Source organism: Meles meles, chromosome 5 (assembly GCF_922984935.1).
Source record: "Meles meles chromosome 5, mMelMel3.1 paternal haplotype, whole genome shotgun sequence".
NCBI classification, from domain to species: Eukaryota; Metazoa; Chordata; class Mammalia; order Carnivora; family Mustelidae; genus Meles; species Meles meles.
Genome location: NC_060070.1, coordinates 121,061,639 through 121,084,850, shown reverse-complemented (window position 1 = coordinate 121,084,850; position 23,212 = coordinate 121,061,639). Strand labels below are relative to the sequence as shown.

The 23,212-nt window shown below is 58.0% G+C and overlaps 1 protein-coding gene across 7 annotated transcripts in view; it reads right to left on the bottom strand.

The window, feature by feature from the left end:
* Positions 1-23,212, bottom strand: part of GRM4 (glutamate metabotropic receptor 4) — a 117,641-nt gene that overhangs the window by 5,319 nt on the left and 89,110 nt on the right. For 6 of the 7 annotated variants that reach the window (XM_046006405.1, XM_046006403.1, XM_046006404.1 and 3 more), the window contains 4 exons: positions 12,378-12,578; positions 12,032-12,168; positions 8,029-8,964; positions 1,343-1,589 (listed from right to left, as the gene is read on the bottom strand). In XM_046006405.1, coding sequence (XP_045862361.1) covers positions 1,343-1,589; positions 8,029-8,964; positions 12,032-12,168; positions 12,378-12,578 — 1,521 coding nt within the window. The remainder of the gene's footprint in view (positions 1-1,342; positions 1,590-8,028; positions 8,965-12,031; positions 12,169-12,377; positions 12,579-23,212) is intronic. The other variant, XM_046006407.1, reaches the window with a different exon arrangement.

The window sequence follows — 23,212 nt, the reverse complement described above, 5'->3', positions numbered from 1 at the left end:
AATGTCCATTTCTGGCCTCTCCCAGGTCCCACCAGGACTGAGTCTCTCCAGAGGGAGGGGCTCTTCTTCTCCTTCCCCACCAGTGGGAGCCCCCCCAGGACTTTCAGAGAGCAGGGGAGGCAGAAGCTGCCACTTAAACTATTTGGACACTTGTGCGATATCCAGGGAGGGAGCCAACGTCTCAGTGAGTGGCGGTGACCACGGCCACCCCTTCGTCTCGCCCCCGCCAACCACTGGAGCAGCTAGAAGGGAGGCCCCTGGAGGCCCACCCCACAGGTGGGAGACCCCATGGTTCACCCCAGGGCAGAGGCCTCCGTCTCCAAGGAAGCAGTAGGAACATCACCGTGAAGGTCAAGTCCAGTCCAGCTACCTGGTGACTATGTGACCCACATGAATCCCTAACCCTGCTGAGCCTCCCTTTCCTCATCTGTATTACACAGATGATAAATAACTTGCCTTTTAAGGTCACATGGCTGTGTGTCACACAATCAGGGTTCAAGGAATGGTTGCCACCACGACTGGTGCCCCCGAGGCACCCCCGTCCCTCGCATGCCCTGCCCCTCTCTCCCCTCCATCTCTTCTCACAGAGGGCTGGCTGCCAGGGGGACCAGAGAAGCTGGCAAAGATGGCGGCCTCACTCCCTCATGCACATTCCTGCCCAGGCCCAGACCTTGGGTTGCCCCTCAGATGCTGAGGTTCCCCTCAAAGCATGACGCTCTACTGCAGAGGTTTCCTTGGACCATCTCTTGGGAACACCCAGCTACTTGGGAACGGAGGCCTCTGGAGGCCCTCCGTCCAACCCACTTCTTCCCTTACCCATCCTGGGGACCCACCTCCTGGGTCCCCATCTCTCAGGGCCCTGTTAGGGTGTGGCCAGGCCCGCACCAGAGCCTCTGTGCCCAGGTCACTAAAGGGCCAGAAAGCAGAGGCCCTCCAGACAACCCATTCTCCCAGAGGGACTGAGAGGGCACAGGCCCAGATCTTGGTCCCAGGGCAGAGAAATCCCAGAGCCCCAATCACCCTGCATGAACCAGGTTCCCCCACAGCCTCACCCTTGGCAGTCAGATCCCTGGAAGCGTGCAGCTAAGGCTAGGCGGGGTGGGACCTTGAGGTTCTCTCCCGGTTACCAAGATGGGATGGGGAGGAGGGGCACTAACCTGGCGCCTCAAGGTTCTCCCAGAATCCCCACTCACCTGTGGCCTCAGGGCTCTCCCAGGACCCCCAGAGGATGGGCTTAGGGAGGGATGTGGCCAGGGTCCCTGGTATGGGGGCTGGCCTTCTCTGGGAAGGAGGCGAGGCTGGGGGGGGGGAGCGAGGGAGAGGGGAGGACCCAGACACTCACCAGGGGTCTCGAGGTTCTCGCAGAGCTCAGACTTGGCCTCACCATTGGGCCGGAAGCTGCCCTTCTGCGTGAACTTGTTGGACATGGTGGCGGCGGTGACGACGGCTTTGAGGCTGCGCTTGCGCTTGGGCACATTCTGCTCCGGGTGGAAGAGGATGATGTAGACCTTGGGCATGTAGAGCATCCCCAGGGACACCGAGGCACTCAGACTCACCGAGACCGTCAGCGTCGTCGTCTGGATGTACAGCTGGAGGTGGGCCAGGGGCGGCGTCAGAAAGAGCTCTGCCCCAGCCTCAGGGTCCCGACCCCAGGAACAGACACAAGGGGAACAGACCCTGGGAGCCCCGCCGCATGTCCCACTGACTTCGGGCAGAAGAGAGTCGTGGTGTTGAGCTGGGACTTCAGATCAGACTCTCTGGATTCAAATCCTGACTCCATCATTTCCAGCTCTGTGACCTTGGACAAGTCCCACCCTGTGCCTCAGTTTCCCCACATGGGCATGCTGCTATAGTACTCACGTCATAGGGCCACCATGAGCATGAAATGCCTTGGTAAATGGTGATCGTATATACAACGCCCAGCCCATGGTACGTACGTACATGGAAGTGTTTCCCACTGCTTCATGCCATGTGGGGGGAGCACCCTTAAAGAAGGGGACTCAGGGAACCACAGCTGACCCTCTCAGCAGCATCCCGCTACACAGGGCTGGAAGTGAGGTGAACATCTGTTGGTGCCTTGGGGTAACTCCCAGGGGCCATGCCACAGCCCCTCAACCAGGTCCCCATTCAGTGACTGCAACCCCCACTGCTACCCTGTGCAGAGCAGGCCACTGACACGGGAGCCACGGCACTCAGTGAGATACGGCAATGGCGGCACAGTCAAAGCCCATTTCACGCTCACTCTCCAGCACTAACGGTGACAGATGTTTAGCAAAATGAAAGTCCATTAATCTGGGTGTCGGATAATCCATTCTTCAATAGCAGGACCTTCCAGGCAGGGCCTGACAATTCCCACTGCCCCCTGGGGTCCCCTCCCTGCCTCCTCCATCATCCTTCCCAGTCCTCCAGGCCTCTGATCTCCCGCCAGCCCCTCTCAACCTCTGTGGGGCCAGAGGAGACCCAGGCTGTAGCCCCTAGGTCTGGGCATGGGGAAGGCAGGAAATGCTCTTCCCCCTAAATCTGCCATTTCTAGATCTGGGCCCCCTCCCTTGGGGCCTGGCTGATGCGCCATCTCCTCTAGGAAGCTCTCCCTGACCCCCAGCTCTATCTGACCCCCTATGACACCCATTCTCACACTCTGACCCATCTGCCCTTCTCTAGAAATGCTTCATGACCTGGATCTGAAGGCTGTCTTTCCAGCTATCCTTTGAGAGAAAGGCTGGAGAAGCCCTGGGTTCTGAAAGGAAAGAGGGATGTGACCCTGAGTCTCAAGCCCTCTCTAGCCCTCAGTTTACTCATCAGTGCAATGGGATGAGAGCTGCTACCTCTCCCAACCCACAAGGTGAGCCAAACCCAGACTGTGAAGCTCTGTGAACTTGCACAGCACCGTGGGGAAGGAGGCTGGGAGTGTGGAGAAGTGGCTTTATTTGTCACTGTTCAGAAACTGTCACAAGCCCAGGGAAATGAGAGCCAGGCAGCACACACCCCTCTGGACACAGTCATCTCCTGTCCTCCCAGGCCAGCCATATTCTCACTCTTGTGCACCAGCGCTCCCTCCCAGCATGACTGGCCAGTGGGAGGCTGTTGGCTACCTCTCCTGCCCCCTGAGATGGGGCTGATGGCAGGGGTGGTGGGGACGGACAGGCTCCACATCACTGGGGAAAATGATGAAGGTCTGGGCTAATCAAGATGAAGATGACGCTTGTTTTCTGGATCTTCACCATTGGACTGGGAGCTCCCTGGATGAGGGTACATCTCCCTCATTAGACCGGGGCCTCCCTGAGGACAGTCTCCTCTCTCACACTGGAGGTTCTTGGGTGTCAGGGTCGTGTTTCCAAGTCAGATATCCATCTTGGGCCCTCTGCCCACACCTTGTTGATTGAGGGGTGGGATGTGCATTTGAGCCCATACGGAGCTGGTGGAACCAGGGATAGAGGCCCCCTCTCTGGACAGAGTGAGCCCTGTGTTGGGGGCGAGATTCCACTCTGCCCTGAGCCACTGTGGGATGCTAGACCCCTCCACTAACACAAGCAGAAGAAGAGCCCAGGGGACTCACATGTGGTTCCATGCCCTGCTGTCACCATCTTAAATCCTGAATCATTTTTGAACAAGAGAAGGGGTTTTCACTTTCTTTCTGCATAAGGCCCTGAAAACCAGAGAGCCAGCCCTGAACACGGAAAACAGTACAATCCTCGGTGTTCTCTTTTGCTTTTCAGCCTAGGAGCCTTTTCGCAAAGATACAAGATGGGGCATAAACCAATCCAACCTAAGCGAGCTGCCCCCACCTGCTGGGGCCCTGCCCTTCCAGCAGGGGCCTCCGGGGGCTCTTCTAGCCGTCCCAGGCTGAGGGGCAGCGGGCCCCGTGCAAGCACAAGTAAGGCTGCACACCCCAGGCCCTCTCCATGCTCTAGGGTCTGGAATTCCCACCCTCCCACCAGCTCACACGTTGTCCCAGAGCCCCCTGTGTGAAGGCGCACGTTGTCACCAAGAGATGGTAGCATGCTGATTCTATCAAAGAAGAAGCGGCCCTCTAAAACCTCTAGAACCCAGCAGACACCCCCCAACCCCAGGGATGAGGCCCACGTACAGATGCAGCCCTCCAAGGCCAGTGGGCTGAGAGGTGACTTCCAGGATCTGATTTTGTCTTGTTTCCCCGCCAACCTGTCTTCCAGATGGAGGTGCCTGGATTTCTGCTCCCCTTTCTGGTCAGGCCCTGGCTACACTCTGTCCTCTGCAAGAAATCCTGCCTTTGTCTCACAAGTGGCTGCTCCCCAGAGCGAAGAGGTTGTCAGAGCTAGGTCTGATGGGCGTGGACAGGTGGGGCAAAGGGCGTAGAAAGGAACTGCTGTGGAGGGAGATGACGAGTCTCCCATTTCCCTGTGATGCCTGCTGGGCAAAGGGTCCAAGGGGCCCCACTGGGGGTGCCAAGGAGATCTACCTCCTCCGCGATTTGGCCCAGGCTGATCCTAGTGGCCACAGAGATCCTCGGAATCTGTACAAACCAGAGAAATGAACCTCCCCAGTACCTGGTCAGCCTCTGTGGCTAGGTCCCACCCAAAGGCAACTAAGTGGGAACCCCACGCGGTGGAGAAAGCATGCTGTGCACGGCTCTGGGTAGTGCTGCACGGCGGCCACAATAACCCCTGGCGACTAGGGCTAGCATGGGGAAAGCCATCCACCTGCTCAGCCCAGCAGCACAGACTGCTTCGCTCCGCGCCACCACCAGCACGCTGGGGAAATGGGCACCACCGAGCCCCTGCACACACGTGTGCACACAAGCCTGGGCATGCCCACATGCCCACAGACACGCACGCCCATAGACACATGTATCTCTACATTCACACACACACACACCTGAACTCACAGCTGTGCGCTCACACGTGACTCAGGCTCACACCGGGGGGCACATGCACGCACGCACACACACGCACTCCCTTTTTGCACCTAGGGACACTCGCATGCACGCACCCAGATACATTCACCCACATCTGCACACACACCTGAATACACACCTACAAGTGCACACACACACATCTGCACGTACATGGCCAGGCACATGCAACTCGTCTGCACACCCACATGCATCCCAGCTGTGAAGCTCTCAATGTACACACCTGCCCATCCCCACCCAGTGTGCACAAACGCAGCCACCTGCACACAGATACACACACCACCCAGCCACCACCAACCATGCACAAGAAGGCACATACACCTCTGAACCACACAACTCCCCGGTGCGGCCCCACCCCTCTCTCTCTGTGCCTGTTTGCAGGGCTGGCAGAGCCCAGTAGAGATTCAGAGATTCAGCTCCTGGTGGCCTGTGCCTCTAGGAAGTTGGGTCCCAGCATGGGGTGGGAGAAGAGCTCCTCTCCCTGCCCCCTCCTTGTGCAGAAGCCCAGAGGGGAAAGTCATGTCCCATGTCCCCCACCATCAGGACCAGAGCAGGGTCACCTGTGGCTGAGAGGCTAGCCTGCTGTGTGACCCCAGGCAAGTAAGGGCCTCTGTGCCTCTCTGGGCCTCAGGAAAGATCATTTCAGTGGCTCCTTTTCAACATCTATACTCAGGGGAGCTTCCTAAAAAGGAAGAAATCAGAGGCAGTCCGGGTAGCCTGGAGAGATGTGGGGGCTGAGCAGGAGGCGGGGACTCAGCAGCCAGAGGAGGGAGGGTCTGATGGCCCCCTGGGAGGGCAGGACCCCCACTGAGGAAACTATGGGAAGGCAGAATCAGGGGCTCAGCCAGCATGTTGTCTGTCTTCCAGCCATTCACCTTTACTCCCTGCGGAGGCAGGGGAAGGAGACTCCTGGTGTTGCCAAAATTTCTCAAGCTGTCAGCTTCCTACAGTGTGGGGTGGCTTCCCCTGCTGGCTCTGTGGGCTCCCTGGGCACTGCGGGCCATGGGGCTCTGCCTGCACCTGTCTTCAGCAGGGAGGGCTTCCCGCAGGCCTGTGGGGGCAGGAGACCTGGCTCACAGGGCAAGCTAGGCCTGGTGGCTGCTTTGGCTCAGGTTTGTGGGGTGACCTGGAGCCAAATCTGGTCCCTGATCTCAGGGCCCTCACTGTCAACCCCACTGTCTGCTTCTCAGAGCCCCTCAGCCCACTGGCCACCTTTAGAAGGCAGGCTACAGGCCTCTCCGGGCTAGGCCAAGGGTTTCAGTATGGAGGGCAGAGGTCTTGCTCTCGAGGAACTCTTGGAGCAGAGGTGACCCTTACCAAGGAAGCTGCAGGGCAGGAAGGTGTCCCAGGGCTGCAGGGGGGCAGTGTGGACTGGGTTTGGGGAGGGGGGTTCCTGAGTTAGGCACAGTAGGGTCAAGTTCAACCATGCCACCTATGGGCTGTGTGATCTCAAATGAGTCACTTGGCCTCTCTGTGCCTCTGTGTCTCGTCTGTAGACAGGGATAGTGCTATCCACCTTACCCCGCTACTGTGGATGGGGGCCATCAGGTAGAGTGTCAGGTCCATGACAAGCACCCCATCTATCATGGCCTTGGCAGCAGCCTCACTGAAAGTCAAGGATCCTGAGTAGCTCACACCTGGGCAAGCTCCAGCTTCAAATGCCAGCCATAGGCTGGTGACACCCCCAGCTCCAGCTCCAGCCCAGCCCTCAGCCCTGAACCCCGGCCCTGTATATTCAGCAGCAGTACATGGACCTCTTAACAGGCACCCCAAACTTAGCACATCCAGAGGACCGCCAGATCTCGGCCCCCAAACAGGCTCCTCTGTGCTCTTCCCCACCTGAGAGTGCAGACGTTCCTTCCTCCCGATCCTCACGCCAAAACCCAGAGTCATCCTTGACTCTCCTCTGCACTTCTTGCCCCACATGCAATCCCTCCCAAATCCAGCCACCTCACCTGCAGACACATCCAAGAACCCCTGCTTCCCATCACCCCTGGCCCCAGTAGCCCCCTGCTGGGCTCGCTACATTCACCTCTGCATTGGCCATCCAGGTCCCGGCCCACCTTCCTCAGAGCTCCAGCCAGCATCCAGAGGGATCCTTCTAAACCCGCACTACGTCATGTCCCTCACTGCTCAGAACCCCGACGTGGCTCCCTTCTCACTGATGCTAGAAGCCCACATCCTTCCCACAGCCTCTGAGTCCTCCACCACCTGCCCTGTCATCTCTCTGACCTAGTCCCCATCACCCTCCCCTGGGTTCCTCAGCACCAGCCACCCCACAGAGGGGTAAACGGCTTTCAAACCCATCATGCCATGTGATTGTGACAACACCTTAATGACTGCAAGAGAAGGATCATGGCCCCAACATACTGATGGAGAAACTGAGGCGGCGAAGCCAGCTGCCATATCCAAGATCCCAAACATAGAGCTCGGACCAGGAGCTGGTGTCCTTGGTCCCAATAACCCCTGGCCCATCTCCAACCTCTGGCTTCAGTGACCCTCAGTCCTTCAAGATTAAACCCTGCAGGAGCCAGGCAGCACAGGGGCTGGGATGTGGTCAGAGTGCATGGGGCCCTGGGGTCTGTCCAGGCCCACAGGATGGCCTAACAGAGCCAGCAGGAGGCACGCCGTCTGCAGCTCTGACTGGTGGAGGGAAGGACCCTCAGCTGACACCCCAGGCTCCCGGGCTTTGGAGGCTTAGTGACCAGGAGAGATGATCCATCCCCCACCCAGGGACCCAGGGGGATCCTGCAAGGGCAGAAAGAAGGGTAGGCAGAGGACAAGGAAGAGAGGAGTGGATGCAGGGAAGATGGGGCTGAGCAGGGCGAGAGGTGGGAAAGAGTCTAGAAGAGACTGAAGGCTGACAGAGAGGAGAGAGGGAGGCAATGGGAGGTAGAGGCAGGGAGGGAAGGGAAGAAGAAGGAGAAAGTTGAGACGGGTGGAAAGGGGAAGCCAGAAAAGAGAAAGGGTGGGAGAGAAGAGGGACAACCCAGAAGCCAGAGAACAGACTGGAGGCAGAGGAAGCAGTGAGGCATGGAAGAAGTCCTCTCCAGAGCAGAAGGAAAGGTCAGCGAGCCCCCACGGCTGCCCGCAGCTCAGGGCCCTCACTCACCCCCACCCCCAGCCCCACCACTCACCTTGTCTGCTGACTGTGAGGTGCCAAAGAAGATGGGGATGAAAGCGAGCCAGACGATACAGGTGGTGTACATGGTGAAACCGATGGGCTTGGCCTCGTTGAAGGTCTCGGGCACACCGCGCGTCTTGATGGCGTACACGGTGCACGTGACCATGAGCAGCATGCTGTACCCCAGCAGGCAGATGAGCGACAGGTCCGAGATGTCGCACTTGAGCACGCCCCTGGCAAAGCGGGGGTCGAGCGTCCGCTGGTCTTGGAAGTCCACCACCGAGTGGGACGGGTCCACCACAAACCACACGCAGATGCCGAGGAGCTGCAGGGAGATGAGGCTGAAGGTGATGGCCAGCTGCGAGGCAGGGCTGATGAAGCGCGGTGCACTCACCGACCGCTTGCCCTGCTCAAAGATGCGGTAGATGCGATTGGTCTTGGTGAGCAGGGCCGCGTAGCTGATGCTCATGCCCAGCCCCAGGAAGATACGGCGCAGAGAGCAGGTCCCCAGGTCGGGCTCAGCGATCATGAGGAAGGTGGTGGCGTAGCACAGGAAGATGCCGGCCAGCAGCACGTAGCTCAGCTCGCGGCCCGAGGCCTTGACGATGGGCGTGTCGTTGTAGCGCACGAAGGTGACCACTACAAAGAGCGTGGCAGCGATGCCCACCACGGCCAGGAAGAGGGGCAGCACGGCCCAGGGCGAGTCCCACTCCAGCTTGATGATGGGGATGGGCCGGCAGCCCGTGCGGTTCTCAGTGGGCCGCATGTCGTATGGGCAGGTCTTACAGGTATAGCGGTCCACCTGGTACTGGTACCCGGTGCACGGCTCACAGTGCCAACAGCACGGCATCCCCTTCACGGTCTTCTTCCGCTCACCCGGCTGGCACGGCAGGCTGCAGATGGAGCGGGGCGGCTGTGGCCCGCTCCCCGGCCAGCGCATCCGCTCTATCTGGCAACGACATCGCAGGGGAGCCGGCCTCAGGCTATGCCACCCGCTGCCCGGGGCCGCCCCACCAGCTGGCATCCCAGCCACGACCCGCTGGACCCAGCAGCTGGACTTAAATAAGCCTACGTGCGTGATGCAGGCCTGGCTGACCTAGGAGACATCCTGAGCAAATCCCAAACCCTTCAGGACCGTACAGAGACACTGAGCCCAGAGAGCAGCAGGGAGAACCAGGATCCCACAGGGAAGCAGAAGGAACTCGGGAGCCCTGATTCCAGACCCACCCCAGCATCACCCAGAAGCTTGCTGGAAGTGCCACCTTTGGGCCTGCCCCAAACCTACTGTGTCAGGATCTGAGTCTTAACCAGACCCTGCAGGTGACTTGTGTGCTTGCTGGGAGATGTGCCATCCCCCTGGCTCAGCCCACAGTGTCTCCTCTGGGTGGGACAGGAAGCTGTGCTCAGCAGAGAGCAATGACAGAGATTTGCTCAGAGGACACAGAATCTGTGCCCGGGGGTTAGAATTTCTTTATGTCTTGCTCTAAATTAGTGCTAGTCATCGTTATATGTCTCGGAAGACACAGTCGCTGCGAGCAAAGGAGCCACAGGGCGTGTTGGCACCCCTACCAAATTCAGTGTTACAGAAAAGTCTGCAAAGTCAGCGAGAGGTGCAGAAGAGCTCCAGGCCCTGAGCAAAGGGAGCTGGACTACACTTGGGAACCGTGTTCAAAGTATCTGTTCCAAATAGAGCGGCTGCTAGGAGTTCACACTTGGCGAGCAGGAGGCCTGGCCAGACAGGTGCTCCTCTGTGCTGGGTCCTCGCTCCCAGAGAAGGAGTAAGCAGCTGCTTGGGCAAGGGGATGGTTTCAGAGCTGAGGAAAAGGGGAGGGGCAGCCAAAGATGGGCTCCCAGGAGGGGGAAGGAAAAGCTCAGGGAAGCAGCTTGTCCTGTGGCTCTGGGCATGACAGGACCTTGTGGTCCCCTAGAGCCAAAGAGCACAGGAACAACCTGGGCCACGATCCCTATAGGAACAATGAGGCAGGACAACCCTGGCCACTGGAGCTATGAGACTGTAGGGAAACAAATGGAAACCGTGCCTGTTCTAGAAAACTCTGGCTCCCATAGAAAAAGCCATGAATGCAGGTAAATCCTGGGATCATAGGTGTGTTGCCAGCTGGCTGTGAGCCCTGCAGCAAACACCCCAACCTCTCTGAGTCTTTGTTTCCCCACCTGATCCAAGGACACCAGAAAGAGGCCACTCTGCCCTTTGCTACTTATTGCGGCTTCCATTTGGAAGTCATCACAGAAATTCTATTTCCCCAGAAGCTCAGCCCCACGAGGCGCAGGTCTCTGTGCCTGTTCCCTGCCTCGTGTCTAGCCCCTAGCACAGGGCTAGCATGCCGGGGACCCTGGGACTCTCTGTGGAATCTATGATAGAGGAAGTGAGGTCCACGCACCAGCCATGAGAGGCCATCTCTCTTTCAGACCCGGAGGAAGACGGGGCGGACAGGGTGAAATCTCTTCCTCAGGCCCCCACCCCAGCCCGGCCTGCTCTGTGACCTCCGCAGCACAGCCCAAACTGAGCCCTCAGGAGAAAATGGGGAGGGTGTGACAGTTGCAGTTCCTGTCCCCCTGACCTTCCCCCCGCCCCGACTCCACACTGACTGAGGGGCCTTGTATCATCAGGGACGTATCCGTTGCCCTCCCCACACCGAGGCCCTGCCTTCACTTACCACAGCTGTAGAATGGGATAAGAACAGTGCCTGCCTCACGGGGCTGCTGTCCACATAGTAAGGTCCCACACTTACCACAGTTGCTGTATACAGCAGGCACTCAGTAAGGCTGAGCTGCCGATGTTGGTGGTGAACAGAATCATGGGCCCCCACTGCTCCCCTCACTGTACCCCAAAGAGACACACCTCCACTTGGGATATCATCCCCTTGGCCAAGTGCTCCCACCAGCCCTGTTTTGTCTGTCTGTCTGTCTCTCTTCAGCAACCCAAGGAACATCACGGTGGGAATGGGCTCTACTCCTGCCCAGCCGTGTGGCCTTTGGAACATCCCCTCAGGCTGGGCTCGCAGAAATACTGCCTCTAACTCATAAGACTGTCAGAGCCAAATGGGATCACAGGCAGAAAGCGTTTCAAGGAGCTCGAGGGGCTCGTCGCTGGAAGAGATTTCTATAAGAGGAGACAGCAGGGACGTGAGGCAACTCTCCCAGAATCGGAAACAGGGAGTCTGAGGCCAGACACGGGTCTGTGTCTTCTGGTCTCTCTGGTCCATCCATCCAGCTGTCACATTGTGCCTGCCCCAAGCACGGCTCACCCCTTCACCTTGCAAGGTCGGGGCCAAGTGCACTGGCATTTCCTTAGGGAATGAACCACAGGCCCTTTCTCTCCAAACACATGCTCTAGTCACAGTTAGGTACACTGAGGCCAGAGAGGAAGAGCTGCAATGTCGCGGGGACAATCAGGGGCCAGGAAAATGCAGCTAGGAGGATTCAAGAGAAGACACCCCCCCCCCGGCTGCCCATCATACCCAGAAAAATGATGACCTTCTAGATGCGGTTTGACAGCTTTAGGAAATGCTCTCAAACAGCCCTCTACCCCTAACCAGAAACCCCACCTGACGGTGCCCTTTGCCTTAAGACATTGTCCTCCTTTGTCCCAATGCAGCCCTTTCCCCGCCACCCCCAAACTCCCATCCCCCCACACCCCTCTGCTTCCCTGCACCTGCTGAGCCCTTCAGTCCAGGGTAAATTGTCCAGATTATCCAGAGTTTTCCTCCGCCAGCAGGCAGCAGGCAGGAAGGCTCCAGGCCAAGGAAAAGGGCATACAGCAGAAAGCCCATAGCCCTATCCCTCCATTTCTGGCAGGGGTGGCACTCAGGGCCCTTGGAGGCCTGGACTAGGGCCTAGAAGGAAGGCTGGGCTTGGTAGCAGCAAACTGGGAGTCAGGGCTGGTTCACGCCATCAGCGGCCGCCTCCCCTTGGTCTTACCTCCCAGGGGTTGGGTGGCCACGTGACTCCGTCCATCCCTCCTGGGGCCCCTCCCTGCCCTACCACCACGTACTTACTCTGAGGTGCAGGTGGTCCGTCCAGGAGCCAATGACCTTGTACTCAGCTGAGCCATTGCGCAGCTGGTACTGGTAGATGTCATAGCGGCCAGGGGCATCTCCATTCTCATTGAAGGTCACAGGATTCCCTGCGATGCCTGTAGGGGCCGGTTACTGTTACACACTCCGTATCTTTGCTGAGCTCTCACCAAGAAGCAGGGAGGATCAGGAGCCCAGAGCAGAGACAGCTCTGGGGAGGCCCCTGCGTGGAACATTTTAGGAGGTTCCCCCACCCTCCAGAGGCCCCCCAGCCCCTCCCCCCACAGCACCCTGGGACCCCCTCTGGTGCACAGCCCAGGACAGCCACCTGAGAAGTTGACGTTGCGGATGTACTTGAGGAGCTGGGTGCCGTCCACGGGGTCCATGCGCGGGCAGAGCCCCACACGGCCGGGACACAGGTCGCGGTGCATGGCGTGCAGTGCGTGGCCCATAGCGTACACGGCGTCAATCACAAACTGTACCTTCCCCTCCTGCTCATACGCCGAGTCCTGCCCAATGCGTTCTCGGTCTGCAACGAGCACGGGGGGCATACGTGAGGCCCACCGTCCTCACTGACCACATGTGGGGCGCCAGAGCCAAGAGAGGTGACACGGCCCATCTCTGCACACCTAGGCCTTCTGGCTCCTGGCCCAGTGCCAGCTCTATCTCCCCCGAGATGGTCTTATGGGGAATAATCCCACAAGGGGACAGGGAGGATCCATTGCCCTCGCCACTGTGCAGCCATCTCTGTGCCCTGAGGCCCCAGAACAGCCAGGGCAGGCCCCCATGTCACGATCACCCTCAGAAGGCAATGGGTCAGGAGGTCTCCCTATGGCTGTGGAACCTCCCCACCTTCCCCCTGCCTGACCTAGACCGATCGCGGGAGCCACTGGGAAATCTACAGGACAAGAGCTGTGTGGCTCAGTGGTACACTCTGGCAGCCCACGGATGGGCATCCACGCAAGCCAGGGCACACTGCCCCCGCCACAGGGTATGGAAGGGGAAACTGAGGCCCTGGGAGGGTGAGAGCCTGGCTACAGATCCCTCAGAGTTTAGGACCCAAGCCACCTGGTGCCCTCAATGGCTTCCAATTGCCCCAAATACCAGAAGTTACCATCGTCCCCACCCACTCCTTCCCCATTAGCCAGGGTGAGTGAGTTCTGCCAAGTGGGGAACCCCCCTCCCTCACCTCACTGCAAACAGCGGTGGCTTGCCTGGGTGCCATGGCCTTGGGGCTCTGGCTTCCCATCCTCACCCCCTAGGCCCTGGGCCCAAGCTTCACAGCTGCCTAAGGCTTCAGTGTCCTCTCAATAGAAAGGGATCATAATCCTGCCCCCAGAAGTTTAACTGAGAACACTTGGCACTGCGTAGGTGACCGATCCACATTATTATTGTGCTAAGTGCAGAACGGGGGGTTTCCGAGGCGGCCAACAGACGTCCCTGGGCCAGAGCAGGCCAGGAAGGCTTTCTGCAGGAGGAGGCACTACCCGAGCCTGGGCCCAGGGTAACAATCATAATGAAGAATAAGGGCTGCTAATGTCTAGTGAGCACCTGCTCTACGCTAGGCATCTTTCTAAGCCCTTTATGCATATAACCCCATTGAATTCTCACCAGGGTGCCATGAGGTGAGTAATTATCCACACATCAAAGATGCAACTGAGACACAGAAAAGCCCAGTGATGTCCCAGAACCACGAAGTGCTGAGCCTGAATCCCAGTACTCGGGCTCCCAGCCTATGTGCCACTCTACACATACACACAAGGGATTCTAAGGGGGGGATTGGGGGTGGGGACAGGAATGCAGGGAGGGGAGGCAACAGGAGGATGCAAAGTGGAGGCAGGGAGAGGATGGGAAGAATGTTAGGGAAGCCCGGCTTCCCCTTCTGAGGCTGCAGGCCCTGCCCCCATCACAGCCTGTAACATCCTCCCTGGAGACCAGGACAAAGACATTAACCCCACCCCCCACCCCACCCCTCAACCGCGTACACCCACCGCCTCCCTGCTAGGGGGCCAGTGCCACACCTTGCAGAAGTGATTCCCCAGCGGGCTGCAGGATGAGGGGCTGCACCCCAGACTAGTCCCCTGGCCCACAGCCGGAGCCTCCCATGTCTACTGTGTGGGAGCTGGGCTGAGTGAGCGCCAGGCCCTGGGAACTCCAGAGGTCACTACGTCCATCCCTGCACTTGGATACTCAGAGGCAGACACCTGCCCGGGGCTCCCACAGAGCCAGGAGCACATTTCATATGCCTGCTTGCCTCGGCCACCAAGCCCCTGGGACCGAGGGCAGAACCTGACCCCAGTTACCCCAACCTTGGGGTCAGAGATCAAGACTCACCAGCACTCAGATGCTGACAGTTGGGGACACACACCCTGTTGGTCCTGGTGGTACCATTCAGTCAAGATGACCCACAGCTCCTACAGTGTGGCCTCAGGGATCTGTCTCCCTGGCTCTCTCCTGGTCACCAAAGGCCCTCACTACCCATCGTCCCTGCCCTACATTTGCGGGGGCCTGGACTCGAACCTGGGAGCTGGAACCCCAGCTCCACCAACCACTTTGGCTGTGTGACCTTGGACTGTCACTTCCTCTCTTGGACTCCTGCTCCCTCCACTATAAAATGAGGATGATGATGGTACTTGCCTCACAGGGTCGGGATATGGTCCCTAAGGAGGATTAGTGTGTTAATATTCACAAGACCCAGAGAGAGGTGTGGTGCTTGCCAAGTGCTACAGAGGTTGGCCAGACACCTGCCGGCACAGACGGGTGTAAGTCCGGCCCTGCCTCAGAGCTCCTGGGCCAGCAGAGCCCGGCTAATCAGGCAACACAATTTCTAGGACAAGGCACAGACGGCAATAAACATGAAAGGCAAATCCTCCAGCTTAACTAGCCCGCCCTCTTATCTGAGCTACTGATGACAAGGTTCTGGGAAGAAGGAGAGAAGCCCAGGGACAACCCTCGCCCCAGAGGGAGGGGAACAGAGGGGGCTGGGACAGGTTGAAAGCTGTACCACCCCCCCCGGACCGCACCCAGCTCCCAGGTCCTACTCCCCTCAGCCTGAAGAATGGAAAACAAAACGCTACTCAACAACCCGCACTCCCATCACATCCTCATTTCCTATGGGTCAGAGACTGAATTATTAACCAGGACAGAGGGGAGGCTGTGGCCACTGCGGAAAGCAGACAGCTCCCTCCCAAAGCCAAGGACACCGTGGGCTGATGGGATCTGATTACACCTCCCCACCTGAGCTGCCCTCAGCCTCTCCTCTCTCCTCCTTCAGGGGTCCTCCCTCAGTGGGTCCTACTGAAGTAGCCATTCTGGACCACTCTGGTCCAGGACCTAGGAGGGGGTTCACAAGCCGTCTGCCCTGAGGCCAGAGTGAGGATGAGCCTCACCCAGGAGAATCCACCTCTGCAGGGGGACATTCCCACGAGAGGGGCTCTGGGGTCCTGTCAGCCCATCAGGGCTGCCCCTCCAGAATCCCTACCCCAGAGCTGCCACAGTGCCAGCCATGGACTTCTAGAGACTTCTCAACACACTTTCACATCCTTGACTTTTGTCTTGAGTCCAGCCCCAATTATGGATGAGAAAATGCACCGTGAGGTGACCTGCAAAGCACCTGTATTTAACAACGGGACACAGGCCTCGAGCATGCCCTCTACAGACACCCCTCAACCCCCAAGGGCCCTTCCCTTTGGAGAGCAGGAATCATAAATCAAGTTAAACAAAGACGAGATGCTCCATCCCGAATGTTCGAAGCTGTGCCTATAACCCACACGGCTCTCTCCACACACTCTGGATTCCTCAGCAAATTACCCCATACCGAGAGCCTTCACGAGCCTGGAATTTCTCTTCCCTGGGGCTCGGGGAGGTCAGAGGAACTGACCCCCTCACAGAGGAGGTAACTGAGGTTTGCAAGTGGTCAAGTGATGTACCCAGAATCCCACAGGAACCCTGTCACCCAACATGTGCTCGTGCATACTGGGGAAGTGCCTGACTGGGAAGGGCAAAGCTGGGATTTGAACCTGGATCTCTCTGGCTCCTTAACCATTTCTACCACCCCACACCATCCCATCCCTGGTCGTCCCTCCCCTTCTTCTTCCTCCATCCAGCCCCTGGACTGCCTCCTCCCCCTTCTCTGGGGCCCAGGCCCATCAGGAGTTCAAGATCCCTGTCTGCAGGGCCAGAGCAGGCGGTGGTCGTGGAGAGAAAGGGGTGGGGGGTCAGAAAATCCCCTCCTGGGTGGGCAGGAGCTCCAGGCCCAAGCAGTTCTGGGAGGAAGCAGGACGCACATTTCTGAGCGCTACTAGAGGAGATAAATCCCAGACACATGGTGGCAATGACAGCAGCAATAGTTTGAAGATGTCCTAATTGTGTCCCGGGGTACCGTGAGCCGGAGATGCGTTTGGCTCTAACACGGGTGACAGCCAGCCGGAGAAACCATCGGGAGAGGATTTTCTCCGTCCAAACCCCGCAGCTATGGTTACTACGGTGACTGCAGCCTTTGTCTGCAGGTTGTAAATTGTAATTGAAATGAGTTTTCAAGGTTGAAATAATCAGAGTTCCTCTTGTCTCCCCCATCACCTCGCCACAACTCACCCCGCCCAACAGCAACCCTCCTGAGCTGTTGCGGTCACACGCATGCACGCACGCACGCACGCACGGTTCTTGAAGAGGCTTCCTCGCATGAAAGAAGACAAAATCAATTACGCACACATGCACGCATTTCCACAACTACACGTCCAAGGTGGCTACCCACAACCCTGCAGGCTCTGAGACACACGGCCATACTCACACTCATGTCCAAACGCATATAAACACGAGTAACACAGACACGGCTGCTCGCCCAGTTCGGCATGCATCCAAGCATCCTGTCTTCCGGATTCACCCATGGTCGGGCTGAGAGGCCCATGGGTGTTTCCTCTGGGAGATGATAATAGATGCATCAGTGGGGCTCGATCCCACTGGAGCCCTCCAGGAGACGATGCAGAGGATGCCTCGTGGTTGCCCATCAGAGGGGACACTCGGGCCCCCCCTCAATGTTAAGCCAAGTTCTGCTCCCGGGGGCACTGACTCCATCAACAAAGATGGGGCTGGTGAGCACTGAGGGGACCAGGGGTGCCGGTGGTCTCTGTTCACAGGTAGAGGCCCACAGGTGCAATCCAGCCCAGGTGCATGAACACACCACACACAGCTGCACGCAGAAGCCTGCATTCACGTACAAATATGCAAACGTGCACACCAGTTTTCAGCCCTCGGGCAAACTTCCAGGGAGTAGGATAAGAGATCCCCACCCCCCCCCCCCACACACACACAGGAGCTGAAGTCTAGCCAACACAGCTGGGCCTGGCTCCCGGCTCCGCGGTGGACTGGCTAGATGACCCAGGTCAAATACAATGTCGGTTCCTCCAATGTAAATTTGGGGTAGTGATACTGACCTTGCAGGGCCTCTGGGAGGATTAAGGTGGAAGAGGCAGAACACATATGACATCACACCTTATGTACATTAATCCGTTTCCTCTCCTCGCAGGTACCCCTCCACTGGGAAAGACCCCCCCATCCCGGGCCTCCCCCTCCAACCTGCATACAGTCTGGTTCATGCGGGCTCTCCCCACTTCAAGATGAGATGAGCACAGGGTACCCACCCCACTCAGACAGGGCCCAGGTCAGCCTGCCCGCCGATATACAGATGGGGGGGACAAAGCTGCCACAATGTGCTTCCAGGCCCTTCTCCCTCTTTCCTGACTCACCCATGGTTGAGCCATTCTTCCGGTCACCTCCCTGAAACCCAGAGGTTTTTCTGAGCGTCCTGGGAGTTCTGCTTCTGGGGCTAGGCTCCACACTCCCCTGTTCTGCCCATCATGTTCCCAAATCACACAGATGGCTCTCCCTTCCCTAGGTTCACATTCTTTCATGGTTTCTGCAGGGCCCTCTCCTCCATCAAAACACCTGCTCTCCAGTTGGAGGCAGCTCTAACTCGGCCTGGCCCCCTCTATCTGTTTCCCCAAACTTCCAAGCCCCCAAACCCAGCCTCAGCTCTCCACCCACTCATGTCCCAGGGAACTCAGAGCCAGCTCAGGTGTCTCCAGGGAAGACTGGTTGGGGCAGAGGGGGGAGGGGTCGGGGGGGGGTACCCACCAGGGGACCACCGCCTGAGCTGGGAGGAGGGGAGGTAACTGGCCCAGCAGGGGGAGGGGCTCCTGGCTCTGTGGTAGCACAGCCCACAACTCAACTTTGAACCACCTGCAGGCCCCTACAGACCCTCAAGAACATGACCCCAGGGTGAAAATACAGACATGGGAAGTTGAAGTCCCTCTATGACTGTGAAATCTGATTTCTCAGTCATGTGAAATCCAAATGCTCATAGCAGCAGAGAAGTTTGTGTCTCTGAATTTAGCAGAGATCACTTCTGGATGGCCACTGACCAGCCCCGCCAGTCACCCAGCCATGCTCCTTCCCCTTTCAGCATCTTTTCCCTCAACGTGGAAATATGTCTTCATTTCTGCCATTTAAACAAACAAAAACCCTCTCTCGATGCGCCCTGCCCCCCAACTAGCATCCCGCTTTTTCTTTCGCAGTGTACAATGGAACTTCTCACTGTTCCTACTCATCCATCATCAATTTCTCCCTTGTTTTCCTGACCAACTCCAGTCAGAGTTTTGCACCCATCTCTCCAAGGAGTCTCCAGGCTGCCAAATCCCCTCACCCATTCTTCCTCCCATCTCACTTGCTCCTCCTGCCCCTAACCCCAGCCTGACAGCAGGCGATGGACCTGAGGGCTGGTTTCCCTCCTGCCTCCCTACTGGCTCCTCTCCCCAAACTCTTTGACCTCCCAGTGTCCAGGACTCAGTCCTGAGACTCCAAATCGTATTCCCTCCCTTGGGGTTCCCAACCAGTCCCACCCATATGCTGGCAACTCCCCAAATCCCAAAGCCAGCCAGGCCTCCCAGCTAACACCAGGTCCCCCTCCCATACCAGAAAGACATCTCGTGCCTGAACCGAGCTCCTGACTCTCCTCCCCGGCCCAGGCTTCTTCCACCTGTCTCATGCAGAGTCAAGAACCATGCGGCCATCCTTGACTTATCGTCCCCTTTCTCTCAACTCAGACCCCTCGGCCAACTCCATGGCCACTCAGCAAAACTGGCAAAGAACCTGACCCCTTCTCACCTCCGAGGCCACCACCTGCTCCAGACCCCGTCACCTCCCGCCGGGACCAGAGCACTGGTCTCTGAACCCGGTCTCCCGCTCTGCCCTCAACCCTACCTCCTCTCCAGGCAGCGGACAGAGTGAGCCTCTTAGAACATAAATCGGATCACATCAATCCTCTTCCAAAGCCTGCAATGGCTCTATCTCATTTGTTGAAAAAAGACTAAATCCCTACAAATTGCCTACAAGGGCCCCCCAGCATTGGCCGGCCCGCCCTGCCTCTCTGATCTCATCTCCTTTCTTGCTACCCACTCTGCTTCAACCACACGGGCCTCCTCACTGCTCCCCCAACCTGCCAGGTATGAGCCTGCCTCCAGACCTTTGCATAGGAGCCCTCTGCCTGGCATGCTCATTCCCAGGCCTCCACATGCCTGGCTGTCTTACTAGCTTCGGGTCTTTGCTCCAGCATCTTTGCTCCAGCATCACCTTCTCGGTGAGAACTTCTGACCTCCCGATTCGAAAGTGCAACTTCCCTAGTCTCCCAGAACTCTCCATTTCCTTCCAAAGGGCTCCTACTCTCTCTCTCTGGTTTCATGGTTGGGCCCTCCCTGGAGACCCGAGGCACTGACCGCCAGAGCTAGCCCACCACCCACCTCCTTGTCTAGAGAGATGAATTGTCTCCCAGCGGCAGCTGGAGCTGCCAGGGCAGGTCGGTTGCCCTCACAGAGCCCAGCACAGAGCTGGGCACGTAATCAGCCTCTTAGTAAAAGCTGCTAGAACAAGGAAGAAGCAGCATGGAGACGGTGGACCCAGGATCCCTCCAGCCACGCTGTGGCTCGTGGTTTAAATAAAGGTGGGTTCCTCTAATGGGTGGCACCCACCGGAGATAACGGGCAGTTCCAAATGTTGGTCCCCCTGGCTTTCCCCAGGGAAGGACGCTTTCTCGGGTCCCTTTGGGAATGTGTAGATCAGCAGAACCTTCAAAGTCAGGTGGGAATAGCCAGGAGGGCCCCGGGGCCAGGTCATCAGCTGCTCTGAGGCAGGACTTTTCAGGAGCTAGACAGCCCAGGTTCAAATCCCAGCTCTGTTACTTATGATCTTGTGACCTTGGGCAAGCCTTTAGTCCCTCTGGACCTCAATTTCCCCATCTGCGAAATAGGTTGCTGTGAAGGTTAAACGCCAAGCACTAGAACAGGGCTTGACAAGTGACAAATTCTGTATAACTATTAGCTGTGATTATTTCTGGTGGTGGTGTTGTGGCTGCTGGAGTAGACCGGGAGACAGGAGTCTCCCCACAGGTCCCCAGCTGCCATGCAGCCACCTTCCCTGCCGGAGCTCCCAGCCCCCGGGAACAGCAGGCAGTAAATTTCTCCTGTTTCCTCATAAACCGGGCCTTCCTCCGCTCAGCCATCACCTGGCTGGCAGTGTTGTCAAAAAGATGGATGCCGAATCTGCCTTGTTTATGGCTTTCATTCGCAAATCCTCTCCGCGTGTTCCGGGGGAGGGACCCGGGGGGACTGAGAGGAAGGCAGGTGCAGCCCTCCCCTGGGCTTGACGGCTGCAAAGATCCACCCCCCCCCAACTCGGTGGACCCTCCCTGGCTCAGGTGTGGGGCAGTCCTGGGGCAATCTGCAGGTGCTTCCCGAAGATCATGTCCGATTCCTTCTTTGGGAAAAAGTGAGCATGGCAGCTCTGCTGGGGATGGGGCTCTGGGAGGACGGGCGTGGGTAACAGGACTCCCATTTCACAGATGAGGAAACTGAGGCCTCGAGAGGTAACATGCCCTGCTGAGGTCAGACAAGTCTGCAGGACCCTCCTAGCTGTACGTTCAAGAAAAAACTGTGATACCCTCTCCCTCTTACCACTTTGGGACACACCAGCCCCATCTCCAGCTGCCAGCCTCTGCCGCTCTTCTGAGACTCTCTGCAGTCACGGCAGCTCTCTGCCCAGCCAAGCGCCCTCCAGGAGCAGCCTGACGGATGGAAACAGGCAGAGGCCAACCACGGCATCCACTGGCATCAAGGGGACCAGAGGGGGCCAAGGTAAGGCCACCAGAGTCAACAGGCAGGCATCCAGGAAGAAGTGAATGGGAAGGCAGCCTCTGGAGACAGAGTAGGGATAGGAGGAGACTACAGAGCGTGCCGTGCCTGGGCTGGCTGGGGGCAAGAGCGAGGGGGCCTGGAGGAGGCAGAGGGCAGGAAACGGGGGAGACTGGGCAAGGTACTGGCGCTAGGCCAAGGCCCCCCGGGGTATAAAGCCAGTTCTGCCAATTCTTTAGGGCTGTGATGTTCTCGAATGGCCTCAGGAGCCTCTTCCGTAGACTGAGTGCTGTCCCTGTGACAAGCTTTACGAGCAGCCCTCCCTCACCGGGGATCCTACAGCTGACAGAGGGCCTTGGTACCAACAGACCTGGGAATGCCATTGCTCCCACTCCCTCTCCGTATCATCCACAGTTTTACCAGCACCGGTCATGCATGTGGTCTTTTAGCTAGCCTCCTCTTGCCCTGGCTTCATCTCCAATCCTCACGGCAACCCACTGAGATGGACAGCGACCTCCCTGTTTTCTCAGAGACTCAGAGAGAGGTAAATGACTCAGCCAAGGTCACACAGCAGGGAGGATAGAATCGGATCCAGATCTGGGGGTGAGTCCTTCCTCTGCCGCCCATCAGGCACCCAGTGCAGAGCCAGCCCTCCATGGGGGTCACTCCAGCCCTCCCAGCCTAAGACATTCTCCCAAGGGAGCAGCTAGGCTCAAACCCAGGCAGAGCCATGGAAAGCCAGAGCTGCCTCGCCCTCACCTAGGATGGTTCCCAGGTCCCAGGTTCCAGTTACCCTGAGACAGACGAGCTCACCGCTCCTGACTTGGGGGCCACTCCAGGACTCTAACCAGCCTCGGCTGGGGCTTCAGATGCACAAAGAAGGATCAAGGTCAGCTGTAAGGCGCTGTCCTTCCACCCCTCCATGTGATGCATACCCCCTCCTCATTCCAGTTTCTGCTGCTTTGCTCACGCCTTCCCCCCAGCCTGGGGTGCATGCCGTCTTCCCTCCCATCACTGCCTCTCCCTTCGACCCAGGGACTCCCACACTTTGTTGCACAGGAGAATGGCCTGGGGCACTTCGGAAAAAATCCCCATGCCCAGCTTGCTCCCAGGACCCACTCACTGAAGATGTCTGGGGTCAGGCCTCAGTAGCTCTAAAAAACTCCCTGGGAGATTCACTGCGAACCAGGCTTGTGGACTTCCCAGCCCTAAATCACCTAGGGAGCTTTCACAAAACCCGCAGCTCAGACCCCGCTCCTGAGATTCTGACTGAATGGGTCTGGAGGTAGAGGGCTGCTATATTTTCAAAGCTTCCAGGTGATTCTAATGCACAGCCAGGCCTGAGAGCCACCATTTTCCAGTTTGCAAAGTGCCTCCGTACTTTCTCATTTCCAACCCGAGACACCCTCTGGGTTGGCTCACCCAATCCCATTTCTCGGATAAGAACACAGAGGCCAGAGAGGGCACAGAGCTGGCCATAGGCTCCCAGTGAAGCTCTACGCTCTTCTGAATTGTGCTCTCGTCCTCCTTCCTCCTCGGGCTCGGAGAGCCCAAAAGTCCTCCCTTAGGGCTGCAGACAGGAGCCCCTCTCCCCGGCTCACCCACCAGGTGGGAGAAGTTTGTCGATCCTGACCCGAGGACTAGGAGTCTAGGTAGAGCCTACAGGGGCTGACCAAGGCCCTCCCCTCTTCTCCCCCTCCCAGGCCAAGAGGTCACTCCAGAAATCCCCTCGCCCTTGGCAGGCTGGACATGGGAGGCCCCGGCTACACATCCTGACCCCAGTTCCAGGCTCCCCTATCCCCATCTTCAAGTCAGGTCTCGTGACCTATAATCAGGGTGAACATACAATTTTTCATCCCACCTAAGTGGGATCCTTTTAAGAATAAAAGGGATGTTTTTAGGGACTGGGTGGCGCATTTGGTTAAGGGTCTGACTCTTGGTTTTGGCGCAGGTCATGATCTCAGGATCGTGAGACTGAACCTCG